Raw genomic sequence first — 20,088 nt, 5'->3', positions numbered from 1 at the left:
GGGACCAAAATAATTAGCTAATCTTATGGCCTGCACAACACAAGCCATAAGATGTCCCCAGTACAATTCCTGGAGCATAGCAAAACATCTAGTCGATGCCTTATGACCAGTCTAAATTTGTCTAGCTGGATCATGTAACAAATTTTCTGATACATTGCGGCTGTTATTAAATATTTGCACGCAAATTACCCCTTAAGCTTCTCTTTGTTATGCTAAATTGATTGAACTCATTAAATCCATCACTATAAAATAGGGTGTCTAATCCTTTAATTGTGTTTCTGGCTTTTCTCTGAGCCCTCTCCAACATATCAACATCCTTCTTGACCTGTGCACACCAAAACTGAATACAGCATTGTGAAAGCAGCCACACTCAGGGCCAAATTTACTTGTGACTCCCCTGTTTATGCAGCCAAGGATTGCTTTAGCCCTTCAGATCACTTTGCTTTGGCCACTCAGATCACTAAGTACACATGTGTCCCTGCTATGTTTTTAACTTTGACAATATGGAACAAGCAGGATTTTAAAAGAATGTTTCATGCTTGCTGATAAATTATTTTAAGGGAAGAGGTCTATAATACAGAGATTGAGCTAGAAAGACAAAGATACAGCATTGATGAAGGAAAATAACTTCAGTCACCCTAATGGGAAGAAATAAAAATGATCTGGTGTTTTGTTTCTTGTAATTAGGGAGGGGAAACCTTCTCATGCAAGTGAAAAGCAAAAGGTTACAGTCTCCAACTGAAAAACATTCACTTCACTACCTTACTACCTCAAGCTCCATCCCCGGGCCCAGGAACACTGTGGCTAGTAGATTTTGTGAGACACCCCCCAGGTTCTCGAGTGGAGCCCAAAGTGAGGAGTTCAGTGCATGGGAGGGAGCTGCAGAGGTGCAGTCCACGGTGGGAATGTAGGGACAGGCAGGAGGTAGCATGCAGAAGTGGGCCGAGACTGAGGGTGCAGGTTCTGGGCAGGACATAGATTGCAGGCGCTAGCTGGGGATGCGAGATCTGGGTGAGAGGTAGAGTTTAGGAGCTTGGTGGGGGTGGGAGTGCAAGGTATGGGCAGCAGGAAGGGTGCAGGAATGGGCTGAATATGTGGGTCTGGGGTTTGAAAGTGAATGTAGGGTGACAAGAATGAGGGCAGGGGAAGAAGGGGATGAGGTGCCTACGTAGTGCAGCTCAGGGTGCAGGGGAGAGGAAGGGGCTCCACTCAGCTCCACATGCTTCAGGGAAGAGCCCCTCCCATGGGCACCACTCTCAGGTCTCCCATTGGCCATGATTCTGCCAATGGGAGCAACAGGAGGCCATGCCTGCATAGAGCGCTTGCCTTCTGCCGGTCTACCCCCCCACACCCCAGTCTACAGGAGCCTTTACCCCCCATCCCCCACCAACAGTGGTGCTGTAGTTCCAGCCACGGAGTCCTCCATGCAGTTGGAGTGCCAGAGTGGTAGGTGGGGCTAAGCCCCAGACTTTGAGGGCTGGATTCAGGCAAGCCACGGGCTCTAGGTTCCCAACACCTGTTATAAATCCCCTCTAATGGATTCTACCTCCATAACTGTCAATAGGTAAAATCAGATCTCAGACCAGAACATAGTGCACAAGAACACTGCTTAACACTTTGAATGCAAAATGGAGCTTAAAATATGAAAAATACAATTCTTTAAAAATACATTCAAGCTTGATTTTTTTTCTGTGTAGATGCATTTTGGATTAATGTCTAATGAGGGCTGAGTTCTGGATCATCTGACTTGTCAGTTGTATTCATTTAGAGACAATTATGAAAGTTTTGGAGAGAGTGCTCCTGTAACAACAACAAAAAAAGACTATATTTTGCTAGCTCTACCAGCATCAATGGAGCTACTCAGGTGGGAAGGATAAGCATGACTGGAGCTGTGGTGGTGGGGGGTTAGGAAGTACTGATTTACACAGATATGCTACAATATTTGCTGTTTGTAGCCTGGTTATGTGATCATTAAGGTGAATGCTGTAACCAAGCACAAATATGTGAAATATGTCAAAACCAAGGTGACAGAGGCAATATTTTCTTAAGATCAAGAGCTAGTTACCTGGAGAAAAATCTTCCAGGCCAGTGGTAGAATGCTTGATATGTTTAAAGCTAGATTAGACAAAGTATTTGTGCATTAGCCTTGTAAATGTGGGGTTGTAAATTCAGTCCTTGAGGGGACCATTTAGGCATCTGCGGCAGAGATTTAAAAAAAAAAATCTCTGAGGGTCCCGCTGTGAGTGCAGGGGCCTGCACTTAAGACCTCTGAAGGTCCCTTCCAGGTCTACAAGCTGGGTGTAAATAGGTATACCTCCATAAAGAATATAAAATAAAAAAGAAGAAGCCTGCAAATGACAGAAAGATGGGACTTAAGTGTCATTTCAGTGTCTAAATACGGTAGGCACTTAGAATAGGTCTACAGTAGACATTAAAGTCTATCCTAGTTATGCAATTCCAGCTACAGCAATTGTATAGCTGGAACACACGTATGTATGATCGACTGATCTGGCTGTCCTCATGGGAGAAACTCTCCTGTTTGCCTTCCTTACGCCTCATGATTCCTGAAACTCAGTCCCTGATAGCTCAATGTCACGTGCCTCTACTAGGCATGCAAAATCGAGCCCCAGAAGATCGATGCTTAGTAGGCAAGTGTAGATGTGCCCTCAACAGACTAGAGCAGTACAAGCAGGTGTGGGTGGCTTTTGTTCACCATGGTGGTCCTGGGAGCCACATTACCCTCTAGAATAAGTTAAGGCAATCTGAACAAATGCTTATTGTGAGCCACCTTCCTTTATTTTAGTTCTTTAATCATTTGCTTACTCACTGGTTTGCAATGGGTGGGTCCCCCAATGTGGAATGTTAATCCTGTGTCTTTGTTATATAGATGACTACTTGGATACTTCCCACAAAGTCGAAGGCTGAAATCCTACCAAAAGGGAGATGGAGAACAGTTTTTATTGGGTGACAAAACAGAGGAGAAAGAGGTGGATTAACACCATTGTATATTGACAACATGACAATCAAACAGCAAAGGCATTCAGCAGAAGGAATGTAACAGTTTTGAAAAGACCTCCGTCTTGAAGAGTTTAGGAGCAGGTGATGGCAGCGAACAGTATTGCCTGTAACTGAGTGCTTGTGCTGCTGCCCACGAGAGATTCAGGTGTCACCCAACTGATTGGCTGAGTGCCCACAGTCAGTAGCATGTGTTTCTATTGGTGGTGGACATCTATACATGCCTCAGTGCACATACTCACACACAACTATTTCAGATTTGGCGATGATATATACCTTCAAATCAGTGGCACAGCTGTGGGTACCTGCATGGACCCTCAATATGCCAATATTTTCATGGCTGACCTGGAACAGCGCTTCCTTAGCTCTCGTCCACTAACACCCCGTCTCTACTTACGCTACATTGGTGACACCTTCATCATCTGGACCCATGGGAAGGAGACTCTGGAGGTATTCCACCGGGACTTCAACAACTTTCACCCCAACATCAACCTCAGCCTGGAACAGTCCACACAGGAGATCCACTTCCTGGACACCATGGTGCTAATAAACAATGGCCACATCAATACCACCCTGTACCGTAAACCCACTGACCGCTATACCTACCTTCATGCCTCCAGCGTCCATCCCAGACACACCACATGATCCATTGTCTACAGCCAAGAACTAAGATATAACCGCATTTGCTTCAACCCCTCTGACAGAGGCAAACACCTACAGGATCTCTGCCAAGCATTCTTGAAACTGCAATACCCACCTGAGGAAGTGAAAAAACAGATCAACAGAGCCAGACGTGTGCCACAAAGCCTCTTACTACAGGACAAGCCCAAGAGAGAAACCAACAGAACACCACTAGCCATCACCTACAGTCCTCAGCTAAAACCTCTACAGCACATCATCAGGGATTTATAACCCATCTGGACAATGATCCCCCACTTTCACAGGCCTTGGGAGGCAGACCAGTCCTTGCCCACAGACAACCTGCTAACCTGAAGCAAATCCTAACCAGCAACTATACACCGGACCACAGTCACTCTAACTCAGGGACCCATCCATGCAACAAACCTCGTTGCCGGCTCTGCCCACATATCTACATCAGCAACACCATTACAGGACCTAACCAGATCAGCCACACCATTGTGGGTTCATTCAGCTGCACATCTACCAATATAATTTATGCCATCATGTGCCAGCAATGCCCCGCTGCTATATACATTGGACAAACTGGACAGTCTCTATGTAAAAGAATAAATGCACACAAATCAGATATCAGAAATGGCAATATACAAAAAGCCATAGGAGAGCACTTCAATCTCCCAGGCCACACAGTAGCAGACTTAAAAGTAGCTATCCTACAGCAAAGAAATTTCAGGACCAGACTCCAAAGAGAACTTTCTGAGCTACAATTCATCTGCAAATTCGATGTCCTCAGCTCAGGCTTAAACAAAGACTGCGAATGGCTGGCTAAATACAGAAGCAGCTTCCCCTCCCTTAGTGTTCACACCTCCAGATCAACTGCTGGTAGTAAGCCTCACCCTTGCTGACTGAGCTAACCTTGTTATCCCCAGCCTTGTTCTGGCTTATTTATACCTGGCCCTGCAGATTTCCAAGACCAGCATGTGATAAAGTGAGTCTGTGCTCACGAAAGCTCATGCTCAAAACTTTTCTGTTAGTCTATAAGGTGCCACAGGACCCTTTGTTGCTGTTATAAAATTTATTGTGTATGAATGGAAAGAATGAGAGGGAACACTGGTAATGAATGACAATAACTCCTCATAAACATTTAACATAGAGGATTCAGATTTCTGCTGGGGCATTTACACACATTTTTTTTCAGAAGAATTTTTCAGAACAAGGTGCTCGTCCTCATCCAAGAGTGGAAAAGGGCATCCAGAAAAACTGCCAGTTTCTCCTAATTTAATATCACATTTTGTGTGAGAAAGAGCTTTTCTGAAAAATCTCACTAGTGTAGATGTAGCCTAGAGCTGGGTCTACACTACAAAGTTTTGTTGACAGAAGAGGCCCTCTGTCGACAAAACTAGGGAGTACCTACACCACAAATGTGCTCTGTCTAGAAGCTGTTGCCAGAACACAGCAGCTTTGTCAGTAGTGTTGTCTTGAAAGTTTGAGATCCTGTCACCAGATTAGTAGTGTAGACGCTCTTCTGTCAACAGTGGGGTCCTCCATGGCATCAGCCACCTAGGGCTGGGAGATGTTCTGTTCACCACAAGCAGAGCTCTATGCTCTGCTACTCCAGCAAGCCTTAAAGGGACAGTGAATCTGGAAACCCCATACCACGAAGTAGGAAACATGCAAGCAACACAGGTAGCATGTGTACCGCAGCCTGCTCACAGCCATGCCCTGAAGCCACTCCACAGGGAGCGGGGGGGGGAGGGAGGGATGGCAGCAGCCCAGCCCACTAGGGAGAAGGGAGAGGAGCTCCCAGACTCACCACTGCCAGCCACAAGGAGGCGTGCCCCATCCTGGATGGACCCCAAAGGCTGAGAGCTCATCAGTCCACGAGTGGAGGAAACAGTGCTCCTGGACCCAGCAGCCAAGCGGCGGAATGCCCTGGGCTACAGCTGGGTTGCAAAAGCCCTTGCAGATTGGGGACATCACACCCAGACCATGGAGCAGGTCTGGGCCAAAATTAAATAGCTCCAGCAGGGCAAAACCCAGGCTTGGGATGATGCCCGCCACTCAGGGACACAATGGCCCAGCTGCCTCTATTACAGAGAGCTCTACAAGCTCCTTTGGATGGAGGTCACTTCTCCCCCACACCAGCTTCGTGGACAACTCTGGGAAGGTGCCCCCCCACCCCACACAGCTGGAGTCCCACCCAGGGGAGCAGCAGCCTGAGGGTAAGGTCGACTCTACCTCCCCGACCAGAGACTGGACCCTGGCCATCAGCATGGATTCAGGCCTCTCCTCCAGCCAGGACACCTCCAGGGCCTCACTGGACCTTTTTGAGGTCCCTGCTGGTGAGTACCCCACAAGGCACAGCCCTGGGGCCCTGGGGGATGGGTGAGGGTGGGGCATGCCATGATCCCCACCAGGCCAGCTCGGGCAGGATCTCACCCTGAGAACCTAGCACCTGCACATATGCTCAAGGCACCATGGTCCAACCACACAGCTCCAGAGCACAGGCACCAGCACACTGCCAGCCCCAGGGGAGGCTGACAGTGCCACAGGGCCCAGGGGGGCCCTGCCTGCCCCAACATGGCTGGGGGTGGGACAGCCACATGGGCAAGGGCCCAACCCCAGACACACTGCAGACCATGAACTTCCACTCACAGGCATGCCTGCAGGACACAGGCAGCACCCACACCCACGGACAGTGCCCCAAGCCACGTGCATGTGGGGGCAGTGGGGGTGGGAGGGCCCCAGGGGCCATGTGGAGGGAAGAACTTACCTCTTTGCCAGGACCAGCCAGCTCCCAGGAGGAGCTGGATCTGGCCACAGAACCACAGGCACCAGGATGCAGTGCAGCACCATGGTGGTGTGGGCAATTCCACGGATGGAAGGCCAGTCACTGGATCAAGGAGGACCAGGGAGCCTTTGGGCAGGTCGCTGATATTATGGAGCAGTGGGTGGGGGGCTGACGAGGCGTGGTGGGGCAAGGGACCAGGAATGGCAGACATAGGCATGGGATCAGCTAATGTCCCATCTGGACAGCACCACTGCCATCTGGCGGGATAAGCTGGCCCAGCCACCCGTGCTCACTCCCACTCCCACTTTCCCTCCCTCTGCAGCCCCTGCTCCCCCTACCCCAGCTGCCCTTCCTCCACCAAATCTCCCCCGCAGCTCTCCTGGTCCTTGCCCAATGGATCCTGTTCTCAGCCCCGACAACCCCGCAGAACCCTCCCACTCTTCCAGCCACCCCTGCCCCCATCCCCAGACTCCCATAGCAGAGCCTGACCCTTCCAGAGCCCTTTCGCACCCACTCCTCCCCATGCCACCGGCCCCTACCCAGCCCGGATGGGGACCCCGAACCCATGACAGGAGGGGATCCCACAGCCGGGGTCACTAAGGATTCCGCTCTTCTGCGGGGTTGTGGCACGCCACCCTCTGCCTAGAGTGAGGACTGTCCCCCGTCCTCCCCAGCTTCCAAGCCCAAACTGCACTGTACATAGTTCATCCCCTCTGCACTTAGTAAATAGTTCTTTTTTTGGGGGGGTTGCACACACATTCATCTGGTAAAAGTCAAGATTTATTTGTTCACAACCTCTGTGTCTCTATGTCTCTAGTTATTGGGGAGGGGCAATGGAGGGCTGGGTGGGCAAATGGAAGGGCCAGGGTGTGGACAGGGTGGCACAGCAGGCCTGAAACCCTCACACAGGGTGCCCTGGAGGGGTAGGATTATTGGGGTCCCTGGGAGAATCACTCCTGCAGGACCTCCTGGATGTGCAGCCCATCTTGGTGGGCTTGGCAAATAGGGGCTGCACCCGGCTTCTCATAGGCATGGCTGCCAGGTGGGCCTTCTGGTGGAAGCAAGGCCTTCCCAGTCCCCTCCAGAAGGTTGTGGAGGGCACAGCAAGGCTCCACAACTTGGGTTACATTGCTCTTCCCCACGTCCACGTGGGTGAGTAAGCACCAGAACTGAGCCTTCAGATGGCCGAAGCCATGTTCCATGGGCAAATGGGCCCTGTTCAGGCACGAATTAAGGAGTTTCTGGTAAGGTCCAGGTGTCCAATATAGGGCTGCATGAGCCATGACATTAGGGGTAGGTGGCATCCCTCACCATGCACAGAGGCATGTCCACATCTCCAATGACCAGCTCCTGTGGGGGAGACAAAGGTGCCCTCCTCCATCTTCTGGAAGGGGCCGGGGTTCTGGAACACCCTCACTTTGTATGCCCAGCCAGCGCACCCAATGTACACATCAGTGAAGTGCCCGCAGTGGTCCACCAGGGCTTGCAGCATGGTTGAGTGGTACCCCTTCCTATTGATGAACTGGGCCACACTGTGGTCCAGAGCATGGATGGGAATGTGGGTCCCATTGATGGCCTCGAAGCAGTTGGGGAACCCCAGGGCCTCAAATCCAGCTACTGCAGCATTGATATTGTCCAGGCAGATGACATTGTCCAGCAGCAGGGAGTTGATGGCCTTCACAACCTGTGAGAGGGGAGAAGGTGGAGAACAAGGGTGAGTGAATGGGGTGGTCAGGTCCTTGGCCCTAGGGTGTTCACTATCCCCTTTGGCCCACCCCACCCCTTCAGTCCCACTCCCGGGAGGTCACCCCCCATGCAGTAGGGCTGTGAGTGAGTAGGACAGCACGGTGCCCTTGGAACAGGACTTCCCCTGTTCCCATTCCTCCCACCCTCCTAACCTCTGCCCCTGCTCCCTGAGGGTCCCCCTGGGCCAGGATTCCTTGCCCCCCTGGGCAGGGCCTGCAGCCCAGGAGCACCTTACCTGAATGAGGAGGGCACCGATGATGGACCTCCCCATGCCAAACTGGTTACCTGTCAGGGGTAGCCAGCTTCCACAGAGCAATGGCTACCTTCTTTTCCAGGGGGGTGGTGAGCCAGAGGTGGGTGTGCTCCCTGCAGAGGATGGGGGCAAGCCAGGGGCATAGCTCCAGAAAGGTGTCCTTCCGCATGCAGATATTCTGGAGCCAGCACTGGATGTCCCACTCTCCCATCACCAGCCAGTCCCACCAGACTGAACTGGTGGTATAGTGCCAGACATATCTGCTGACTTGGGGGTAGGGGTGCCATCACAGCAAGGCATCAGCGATGATGGCTTTCTCCTTATGGGAGCGGTCAGGCTTGTCCCTCCTCTGGAGGAGGAGAAGGAAGGCAGGGATGATATGCTGCAGAAGCTGCAGTAGCCATGGGTGTGGCCAGAGCAAGCCCGGGGGCTGCTCTGGTGGCATAGCTAACTGGAAAGGCCAAAGTCTCTCTCAGTAAGGCAGGGAGCCCTGCCATATACAAGCTTCAGCATGGGCAGGGAATGGGGCCCTTGAAGGGCAGGCTGGGCTGTTGCTTCAGGAAGGGCGAGCATCCATGCAACCCTGACTTCTGGGTCTTTGGACCCCACTCTGTCGACAGAGCAGTTGGGGGTGTGTGGATGCTCTCTGATGACAGAAGGAGTTGACAGAGGGAGCCTGTATTAGGTGTGGACATGTTCTGTAGACAGCGGTTCTGTCGGGAAAGATCTGTCGACAGTGACTTCTGTCGACAAAACTCTGTAGCGTAGACACAACTTAGGAGGCCTGTCATATCACACTTTGCATGTACATTTCTTCCTTATAACTGAATAGAAGCTGTGTTCACGCAACTGATGAGAAAAATGAAGAAAAATGTGCCTAAAGTATTTTGAAGAGGCAAGGGTATGAGTAAGACTGTTTAGAAAATCTGAGCATGTTCACCCAATCTTCATTGCCCTTAGGTGCAGAAGAACCCAACAACAGCACTGATGCTGTAAATATAAAATCCAGTCCTGCAGGCTTTACTCATCTCATAGATACATTGAGTTCCATTGGGACATGTGTAGGATCTGTCCCTTCTGGTCTAATGACTCTTCAGGTCTAACGGAGTCATGGACTCAGTGTGATCTATGACCACTTGCACTATGGACAAATAAAGCGATGGAGGTGAAAAGAAGCTTGGAACCAGCGAAAAGATAAAAATCCTTTATCAAGGATGAAACTATAGCAAAGAACTTTAAGTAATTGTGTGGAGGCATATAAATAGCCCATACTTTGATAAGAGTAGAATTGTTGGGCAAAAGTCAGCATGGTTTCTGCAGAGGGAAGTCGTGTCTGTCTAATCTATTAGAATTCTTTGAAGGGGTTAATAAACATGCGGACAAGGGGCACCCAGTGGACATAATATACCTAGATTTCCAGAAAGCCTTTGACACGGTCCTACACCAAAGGCTTTTATGTAAATTAGGTGGTCATGGGATAGGAGGAAAGGTCCTTTCATGGATCGGGAATTGGTTAAAAGACAGAAAACAAAGGGTTGGAATAAATGGTAAATTTTCACAATGGAGGGGGGTAACTAGTGGTGTTCCCCAGGGCTCAGTCCTGGGACCGATCCTGTTCAACTTGTTCATCAATGATCTAGAAAATGAGGTAAGCAGTGAGGTGGCAAAGTTTGCAGATGACACCAAGTTGTTCAGGACAGTCAAAAGCAAAAGGGATTGTGAAGAACTACAAAAAGATCTCAGCAAACTGAGTGATTGGGCAGCAAAATGGCAAATGAAATTTAATGTGGGTAAGTGTAAGGTAATGCATGTTGGAAAAAATAACCCAAATTACACGTACTACATGATGGGGTCAAATTTAGCTACGACAGATCAGGAAAGGGATCTTGGAGTTATAGTGGATAGTTCTCTGAAGACATCCACGCAGTGTGCAGCGGCAGTTAGTAAGGCAAATAGGATGTTAGGAATTATTAAAAAAGGGATCGATAATAAGACAAAAGATATCATACTTCCCCTATATAAAACTATGGTACGCCCACATCTCGAGTACTGCGTGCAGATGTGGTCTCCTCACCTCAAAAAAGATATATTGGCATTAGAAAAGGTTCAGAAAAGGGCGACTAAGATGATTAGGGGCTTGGAAAGGGTCCCATATGGGGAGAGGCTAGAGAGACTGGGACTTTTCAGTTTGGAAAAGAGGCGATTGAGGGGCGATATGATAGAGGTATATAAAATCATGAATGGTGTGGAGAAAGTGAATATAGAAAAATTATTTACCTTTTCCCATAATACAAGAACTAGGGGACACCAAATGAAATTGATGGGTAGTAGGTTCAAAACTAATAAAAGGAAATTTTTCTTCACACAGCGCACAGTCAACCTGTGGAACTCCTTGCCCGAGGAGGCTGTGAAGGCCAGGACTCTATTAGGGTTTAAAAAAGAGTTTGATAAATTTTTGCAGGTCAGGTCCATAAATGGCTATTAGCCAGGGATAAAGTATGGTGCCCTAGCCTTCATAACAAGGGCAGGAGATGGATGGCAGGAGATAAATCACTTGTCTTCTGTTCTCCTTCTCTGGGGCACCTGGCATTGGCCACCGTCGGCAGATGGGATGCTGGGCTTGATGGACCTTTGGTCTGACCCAGTATGGCCATTCTTATGTTCTTATGTTCTTATGTTCTTATGTTAACCACAGAAAGTGCAACATTTGATTGTTCTGTGAATAGTATACTTTCATTCTGAACAGGATCATGTGGAGAACATGTGCAGAAATAGATTATGGGATACAAGGGTAGGGAAAAAGAATAGAACAGAAAGAACAGACCAGGCATTTAAGGAATCTTTATATTGTAAGAAGCTGCATCACTTTCAACAAACTGCTCTAAAAGTGTGCTGTATGTGCAGGAATACATAGCTGTATATTATATTTAGTAGACAGGCAACTACATGTACTCCAAAGGCAACTCCCTACCTAACACTATCATCCTGGCCTTTATTTACTATTTTAAAATACACTCAGATTTTTTGACTATACTTGGATGCATTGTGCATTTAGAATTTGCCTTATGACTTTTCTTCACTAAAGGTGGTTTTAAGCCACAAAATCCTAATGAATCAAAGCCTTTAAAACACATATACATCCTGTGACAACCTCCCAAAACCCAATCTTCAATAGGCCAGATCTTCCTCATCCTCACCACTCACAACATCAGCCACCTGTTCACAAGTCAGACAGCTAGGCAGCTGACAGGCAGCTCAACCCTTGGAATTATAAAAGTGAATGTAGGGCTTTCATTTTTAACCATTGTAGAACTATTTACAAAAGCTTTTAAAAACGTTCAGACACAAACATGTATTAAATATAATCTTTTAAGAAAAAGCTCCTAACTTATTTTGGGCTATGGTAAGAGGTTTGGGCTCCCTAAAGGAAAGTCAATTTTAAAATAAATAAACAAAAAATTCCCAGACAGACTGTAGAACAGACATAATTTTAAATTCCAGAAGTTTCTTTTTCATCTCCAGTAGACAACTTCTCATTGTCATCCACATAGTACAGTAAAGGCTTTGTAAAGTAAACCATTTTTCAGATTCAAAGTGCAGATCAGATTCACTAAAAAGATTTAGTAAAGTCCACAAACTCCTTAAAAAGATCTGAGTCTGGGCTCTAAGGATACTCTTCCTAGTTTTGGTGAAGTTTTGATTCAAACCTCAAGAACCAGGATCCATCTTAACATGGCCATTACTCTGAGAAATGGGTTTTGAACCCCAAACACCCTTGCCAGCAAAACTCCGTTTTTCTTATGAAGAAACCATCTACCCATGAAAGCTCATGACTTAATGAATTTGTTAGTCTCTAAGGCGATACAGGACTGGTTGTTATTTGTGAAGCTACAAACTAACACCACTATCCCTTTGAGACTATTTCCCTTGCTAGGATGTTGAAACAAAGGAAAAACTATTTCAAATCTTTTCCTAAGCTTCATAGAAGAAAGCCCAGAAAAATGCAAAACAAAGTATTGTTTTGCTATGCTGTTAAATAAAGCAATCATTAATTATAGCTCAACTGATATAAATACATGCACAAATACTACTGAATTACATACATTTGCATAAATGCATACAGAGCAGTATACATTTTGGTCTTGGAGCAATAGTAAATGCATTTATTTGAAAATGTGTATAACCTCAATAAAATATTATTGTACTTTTAATCATGAAGTCCATTGGACATTTGTCTAAATAAAAGCTTCCAGCAGCTGGCCTTTATGTTTCCAAAGTCATCAGGAACTTTTGCAGTTCCCCCACCCCACTCTCTCCATAGACAGTGCTTTTGATAGTAACTGCCAATGATAAAAAACCAGTGCTTTAAAAATAATTTTCACCAATTAATCCTAGTGAGGACATCAAGATTTTTTTCCTTGATGTTTCACTTTATGAATCCTGAAATTTTATTTTGATTCATTACATCTTTAAATTCTTGAAAACAGTACCATGTCCCCTCTAAATTAGTCTTGTTTTCCAAACTAAGCAAATCCAGTTCTTTCAGTCTTCCCTCACAGTTCATGTTTTGTAGACTTTTAATCATTTTAGTTGTTCTTCTCTGGACTTTTTCCAGTTTGTTCACCTTTTCTGAAATGCAGCTTTCACAACTGGACACAATACTCCAGCTGTGTTGTGTAATGTGACCTCTCCTATAGAACTGTGTCACACTAACAAAAGGACTGTCTTTTAAAAGGAAAAAGCTTTCACACCATGTAGTTGCACAAAAATAGTACCAAAGAAGAGGATAGTTTATTTTTAAACTTGTCAACCTCTTTTAATGTATTCAGAGAAATAGGGTTCCCCTGACAGTAATCCAGAATGCAGGCAAGTTCTTTGATTATTAGCCTGGTCCCGACTAAGGAATAGGCAATGTATATTATCTTACGCTAATGTGTTATTGGAACTTTACCTTAAAAAAAGAAGTATGTGGTAATATCAGCACCAGCATAAATGTGTGTAAATACACACACTGTCAACCCTCCCACCCAATAATTGCACATTTTGTATTGCACAACATACCCTCATTGAACATTTTCTGTGTCTGTGGTAAAAACAAACAGAGCACGTATTTTAGAACTGTACACTCATCCCTCGCTATATGAGCACAACTGGTTCTCAAATTTCTACTCATAGGCAAAAACTCATGAGTGACACTAAATTCCCATTAAGATACATGTAAAAGTCTCCAATTTGTTCCAAGTGCTTGTAACTTGACATAAACCAGTTGAGTTTAGGTACTTTTCTGATGTATTTGAATAGTTTGGCATGAGAAATAGGATGTAGTGTATGTATGTAAAGCAGGGATTCCCAACCTCTGGGTCAGGACCCAAACATGGGTCCCATTAGATTTGTTAAAGGTGACCACCTGGGCAGTTCCCAGCTGCACGTGGCTGTTAAAGAAGCCATTTGCAGTTTCTTAATACTGCTGCCTCAGGCAGACATCTATCAATAGAGATAGCTGCTGCTGGAGATGGCTGCTATCTCTATCACTAGGGATAGCAATTAGCTTACGCCTAGGTGCTGAAACCTTAACACTTGAGTTAATTGATTTTAATGACTGTTACCTGCTGGAAGCACAAGGGCTGGGGGAGCCACCCAGCCTAGCAGCTCCAGTGAAGAGGCTGGGGGCGGAGGAGGAGTGTCTAAGGCTGGGGCTGTTTAGGGATGCAGGGTGTATCTAAGACTGGGGCAAGTTTGGGGCTGCAGGGGAAGTCTAAGGCGGAGGGCAGTTTGTGGCTGCTGAGGGGCTCTAAGGCTGGGGTGGTTTGGGCTGCTGGGGGCGGTTTAAGGCTAGGGGAAGTTTGGGACCTTGGGGGGGTTAAAACCTGGCCGAGGGTGAGGTATGTGGGAGGGAGGGGGGGACTAACACAGTAAACCCTTGAGTTACCCAGGGGTTGTTCCTGCAACCCCTGAATAACTCAAATTTTCTTGCAAGGGGAGGGGAACCAGGAACCACCAGGACTGGTCAGTTTCCTGGCTCCTAGAGTGGCTGGATCTGGGAACCAAGGGCAGGCTGGTTTCAGTCTCCCCATGGCTTGCGGGACCTGAAAACTGATCAGCTCACGGCTGGTCAGTTTCATGTTCCTATCAATGCAGGGGAGGGAACAGGTTAAGAGCCTTCTCCCTCTCTTCCCCCAGCCACAGCGCTGTCAGACAGCTGCCTGTCTGAGGGAAGGGAGGGAGAAGGCTCCAGCCACAGGGCTGTGGGTTTCCCTGCCCCCCAGCCAGGGACCTCGCAGCAGGCTCATATAAGCAGGAGAAGGTCACTCGTTTAGTGAACAAAGGTAGGTATGTATGTCCCTCATTTTAGAGAGTACTCATAAGTAAAGTACTCGTTAAACGAGGGATGAGTGTACACAATTTTCTGCTTCCCTGGAGCATATGGCCACTGAGACTACATGCACAAGCTACTTACCTGCACAAGCAAATGTAGCCACTTACATGACTTACACATCTAGCTAATCATCTGTGGGCTCAAATACCTGAGTTGCCAGAACAAGTAGGATAATGACACTTGCAAATTATACATGTACTCACAAAAGCACTTTTGTACATGAACATAAATATCTGCAGGTTTAAAAAATGGAGGTCTTCAATGACTAATCACTTATAAATTCTCAACTTGAATGTGTCCACACAGTTAAAAATGTATAGAACAAATGTGCAGGGGAATATCTATTAGTCCTCCTTTACAAGGGTAAAGAAAAAAATTGCCAAGTATAAGCTCAGCTGTTAAGTTTAGTCAGAATCATATTTTAGCCAATCTCAAACCTGTGTATGTTTCATAGTCCTCTTTGTGCATTGCAGCTGAGGCTATGGCTACACTATAGTTGCCATTTTGGGATACAAATGTAACTTTTGTTGGCGTATATTATTACTTTAAGTTTTATTCCTATATGTTATCAATTTAAAGTGCTTTAGATTTAATTTTATAAAAATGTACAAGTTCAATAGAAAGGGCTCAATGGAAATACTGTTAGCTTTGATGGGGGGTGAGGGAAGCCAAAAAAAAAAAAAGCAAAAAACAAAAACCTCTTATGGTCTAGCTTTATCGGTTTCTGAACCCTTACATTTTATCTTCCCTGTTCCAGGAAAAGATAAAGACTAAGCTGACTTTCATACCTCTGTATTTCCACTACTGATGAAGAAATATTTGTCAGAGGGAAGTGAGCCATTTCAGGATTTTAAGATGCCACCTTTCAAACAGGAAAACATATATAAATAGATAACACATAAAATAAAAAATTATTTTCTGTGTTTTGTTGAAACAACAACAAAAAGCTCAAGGGGCCCTTTGAGCCTATGCATTTCCCAAGAGGAACTGGTGCCTAACAGACAAGGCTGAAAGCTTGTCATCTGTTACATTCATTTCCTTCCTAGAGCTTTAAGAAGCTGGCCAAAGTTGTGTTTAATTCAGCTTTGCAGATCCTCCAAGTCTTACTGCAAACAGGAGGGAAAGGCATTGAACACAAACATACACAAATACAGGTAAGCAGGCAGTGCAGCTCACCAATTCCTTTCCTCCTGCTCCTCTTCTCCAGGTCTCATTTCCCTTTGATTTGGCATTTTTTGGTGTTTATTCATTAAACCATTGTAGATGATCCTTAGGATAGGCTTTGCTCTCCCTGCTTTTTGGTTGCAAAAGAGCTTTATCCACGAACTGACACATCAGGTTGCAATGTAAAGGTGCAGCCCTTTTAAAAGGTTACTAATCTACTGGATTCCTGATACTGCAGCTGGACACTTCTGGACTCAGCACCAAGGGGTTAAATTGTGATTATGAAAAAATTAGAAATTGTCAAAATTAATTGTCCAGGTTTTCTGGGATGAAGTTCATAGTATGATGGGGGAGAAATCCACTTAAGATAAAGGGAAATGGTATTTCATCAGGTAATTATAATGAAAATCAGGAGATGCCTCACTTAATTTGTGGAAACTCATTCCCTGTGCTGTACAAATATTTCTTAAATGTAGGTTTCAAGCAAATATATCTACATAGAGTTCACAAAATGTGGCATCTCCCTTAAGCGGGGTGTGCTCCTTACAAATGTTTAACAGAGAGTTGGGGGTAGGGTGGGGGGAGAGGGCTGGTTACATTGTTTTATGTCTTATATTTCGGGTTATGTTGATGAAAGAAAGCAAAAGCTTGTCTTAAAGTGGTCAAGGTCAGCATTACCCTTACTTTAAAGTTCTAAGATTGTAAATCTTTTCCCTGTATTCAAATAATCTAGAAATTGAAACAAATAGCTTTTGTTCAAAAATTCGAGACTTGACTAGAATTCATGCTTTTATTATTCTTAATCATTTGTATTGCAAACAAAAATAATACCTTTTCTAGACTCTGAATAAAAAAGTTCTTAAAAGCTAAACCAATCCACCTTCAGCATTGATTAGCTAAGCAATATCAGTTACATTTTAACCCTGTCAAATGAGACATTGTCCCATGGGATTATTAAGGATGGTCACATTTTATAATATCATTAAAAATACCCTACCCACATTCTATACTTCCATATGTATAACTTCCATTCATATTGTCTTTACAGAAAAGGCCTCTGACATGAGGTTAGAGATCAATAGCAAATGATTTATTTTACTTGCCTGCCTTTTCTATTTTAAATTGGTTTTGTGTTGGGCTTCCAGCATTCACTTTTGAAGTATCTTCTACTGTCTAATACAGCAGCTCACATCTTTGAGGAGGCAGGAAAGGGGACAGGGAAGGTATGAGTACAGTAATAAGAAAACTCGCCCTACTAACAGCACATTCCACTCCTAGAGCACTGTACAAAGCAGAATTATCTTCTCAAAATCTCACCGTAATCAGTGGATTTCTACTTAGAAAGAAAGGGAGGAAATAAAAGTTCTAATTATGGGTTGAATTATGTTCATAATTAGGAAAGGTTTCCAGCCACAAAGTTTAGATCTGGATCTGAATTTTCCCAACTGTGCAAAGGAGTTTGAATCTGGTATTCCAGTTGATTAGCCATACTAAATACTGGGGGACGGGAGGAAACATTTGCAGGTGTGTAAAGAGGGGGGTGGATGAAACAGAGATGGTTATAATGTGGGAACCAGTTCCAAACAGCAGCACGGGGAGAACTACTTACCAGCCTAAGACATGGTCCCCCCCACCCCAAAAATGAATGGGATGGCATGAAGATCTGCATGATTTGTAGTTTTATGTTATTCTACATCTGAAAACAATAAACTCTGACAGATACAGCAATTCATGCACAATGTAAAAGAACCCAGCCCCCACACCCCGGCCCCTTCTAAACCACACCTTTCCACTTCTCACATCAGAACTGAGCCCTAAAGTCCCAGTTCTGGTCAGATCCATAATAGAAAGGGTCCGTTTTCCAAATGTGATGTAGCTAAAAATCTCTAGAGATAAATCCTTAAAATCAGTTTACACAATTCAAGAAGGCAAAAAAGTCTTGTGAGTTCAGCATTTGTAATCTCATACAGTTTCGGCATCAAATTCAAACACTCACCCAGAACCTAAATCTAAATCCAAAATAATGCAGGGGTCTGCAACCAAAACAGCAAAGAGTCATTTTTTCCAATTCATTAAAAATCTCAATAATTAAGTACTGCAATGCACATGAATCCGTGCCAGTCCTTCATAAACAAAGTCAATCCATGCATTTTGTAACCCATATTTTAAGAATAGTGCAGACTCAATGATTTTGTAACACGATACACGTTTACTGCAGTATGTCCACAAACTTTTTACATGTTCTGTTTCCTCACCCTTTACTTCTGTGTTTGTGCTACTTTCTTCCTAACATTCACTCCCCAACCATTTGTCTCTCTCTGGGATTCATGAGGGGGAGCTTTGAGATCAGGTAGCATTTGCTATTTAAATATGAGTTGTTTATTTTGGGGCTTTTATATGTTCACCGTTTATCGAAAATGACCAGCAGGGCTTTTGTTTCCTTTTTTTTTAAACATCGCAATTGTAGTGTTGTGAGCCAAAAAGAAGTGCTTAAAGAGCCATATGCAGCTCCGCAGCCACGGGCTGCAGCCCCCCCCCCCCCCGGCTCTAACGTAACACTAGCCTGGATCTAGCCATCAGCTTCATTGGCCAGTCCTACTCAAGAGCTGTTCACAGTAATATGTACATAATAAAGCAGGAAATTAGAGTGATAAATCACCAGACTTTTTCACAAATGTATTAGTATTGATGAAAGAAAGAATGGCATTATGGGAACTACAGGGCATGAAAAAAGCCTTCTGGGAAACTCAAGATTTTCTGCTGATCCTAAAATAGGATGAATATAAATTTTATATATAGAATCATAACAACTAATCAGTTTTTAAATGTATGTTTTTGTCCTTCATTTAGTTAAAAATATGAGTACCATGAAGAGCCCCACTGCTGCAGGATTCGTTACATTGACGCTGTTTTGTTTAATCCATGCTGAAATCTGCCCCCTGCCCTGTATCTGTGAGCCACTTGGAGAAATGAAGGGCTGGCTAGTAGACTGCAGCTCGAAGGGACTGAAGGAAGTGCCTGCTCTGACTGTCACCACCAGGAAACTTTATCTACAGAATAACAGCTTGACCGCAGTTCCTATTGGCACACTTGACAGCTTACTTAGCCTGGAGGAAATGAATGTGTCTGACAATCCCTGGAATTGTGACTGTCACATTCTGTATCTCAAACACTGGCTAGAAGACTTCTCTGAATCTTCTCTTGCCAACATCATCTGTGCAACACCAGCTTCCAATGAGAGGAAGCCTTTGAGCCAGCTGAGTGGGAATGAGCTGGACTGCAGTAGGAAGTCTCTCCCAATCAACTGCCTCAATTTCTTTTGGAGAGACCTTGCTTTGATCACTTTTGCAATATTTGTACTTATTTTAACATCATGTGCCCTGAGGGTCTCCAAAAAGCTAACCTACCAGGTTACCACAAGAGATTACTACTCTGCTGTTCCGCTGCGACAGAAGCATAGTGTAGAAAATCACACGTCACAATGAGAAATGGCTGTCACCAATAGCTCTTCGCTGAAATGCCAAACTAACACCACAAAGATACCACTGGCTATGCGAGTGTGAGTGAGCTGGAGATGGGTGCCAGATCACAAAGTTTGTAGGAGAAATGGGTAATGAAGGTTAGGGTGAGCAGAGGTCCCATTTTAAAGGCTCAGTCCTATATTTAAGGCACCTTCCAAGTGTCCCAACTTTTTCTTAAAATGAAGCCAATTGTCCCATATTTTCTGCCTTCTCTGCCAGCTTGCCAGCCACCCACCCATCAGCAGTGAGCTGCAGGGTGGGAGTTCAGTGACTGACAATGGGGCTGGGTGTGCAAGGTATGTGGGTGAAGTAGCAGTGAGTGGGACCAGGCTGATCTGCCTGCAGGTCCACTGGCACAGTCCTTGCTGGGTGCTGGCTGTGGAGTGGGGATGAGGAAAGTGATTTCCTGCCTGTTCCCAGCCTGAACCTTCAGGGCTCAGCCCCCTCTTCACTTGGCCACTTCCCCACTGCCCTGGGGTCTTGTCCCCTAGGGAAAGCAAATTTGTGCTGTCCCATGGGCACCCTCTCCTGAGTGAGCCGCCTCTCAGCCAGGCTGTGTGCCCAGAGAAACCCCTGCAGTCAG

At 45.5% G+C, this 20,088-nt stretch overlaps 1 protein-coding gene across 1 annotated transcript; it reads left to right on the top strand.

Moving 5' to 3' along the window:
* The first annotated feature begins 18,809 nt into the window (after positions 1-18,809).
* On the top strand, positions 18,810-19,469 carry GP9 (glycoprotein IX platelet). Its single transcript, XM_075005901.1, has one exon. It carries the CDS (start codon positions 18,810-18,812, stop codon positions 19,467-19,469), a length of 660 nt encoding a protein of 219 aa, XP_074862002.1.
* Positions 19,470-20,088: the final 619 nt, after the last annotated feature.

This window comes from Carettochelys insculpta, chromosome 11 (genome assembly GCF_033958435.1).
Source record: "Carettochelys insculpta isolate YL-2023 chromosome 11, ASM3395843v1, whole genome shotgun sequence".
Taxonomy (NCBI): Eukaryota; Metazoa; Chordata; order Testudines; family Carettochelyidae; genus Carettochelys; species Carettochelys insculpta.
Note: the sequence above shows the minus strand (reverse complement) of the source record. Positions and strands in the feature narration are given on the sequence as shown.

Coding starts and splice junctions, on each gene's coding strand:
- GP9 (XM_075005901.1), top strand. CDS start 18,810: ATGTATGTTTTTGTCCTTCATTTAGTTAAAAATATGAGTACCATGAAG.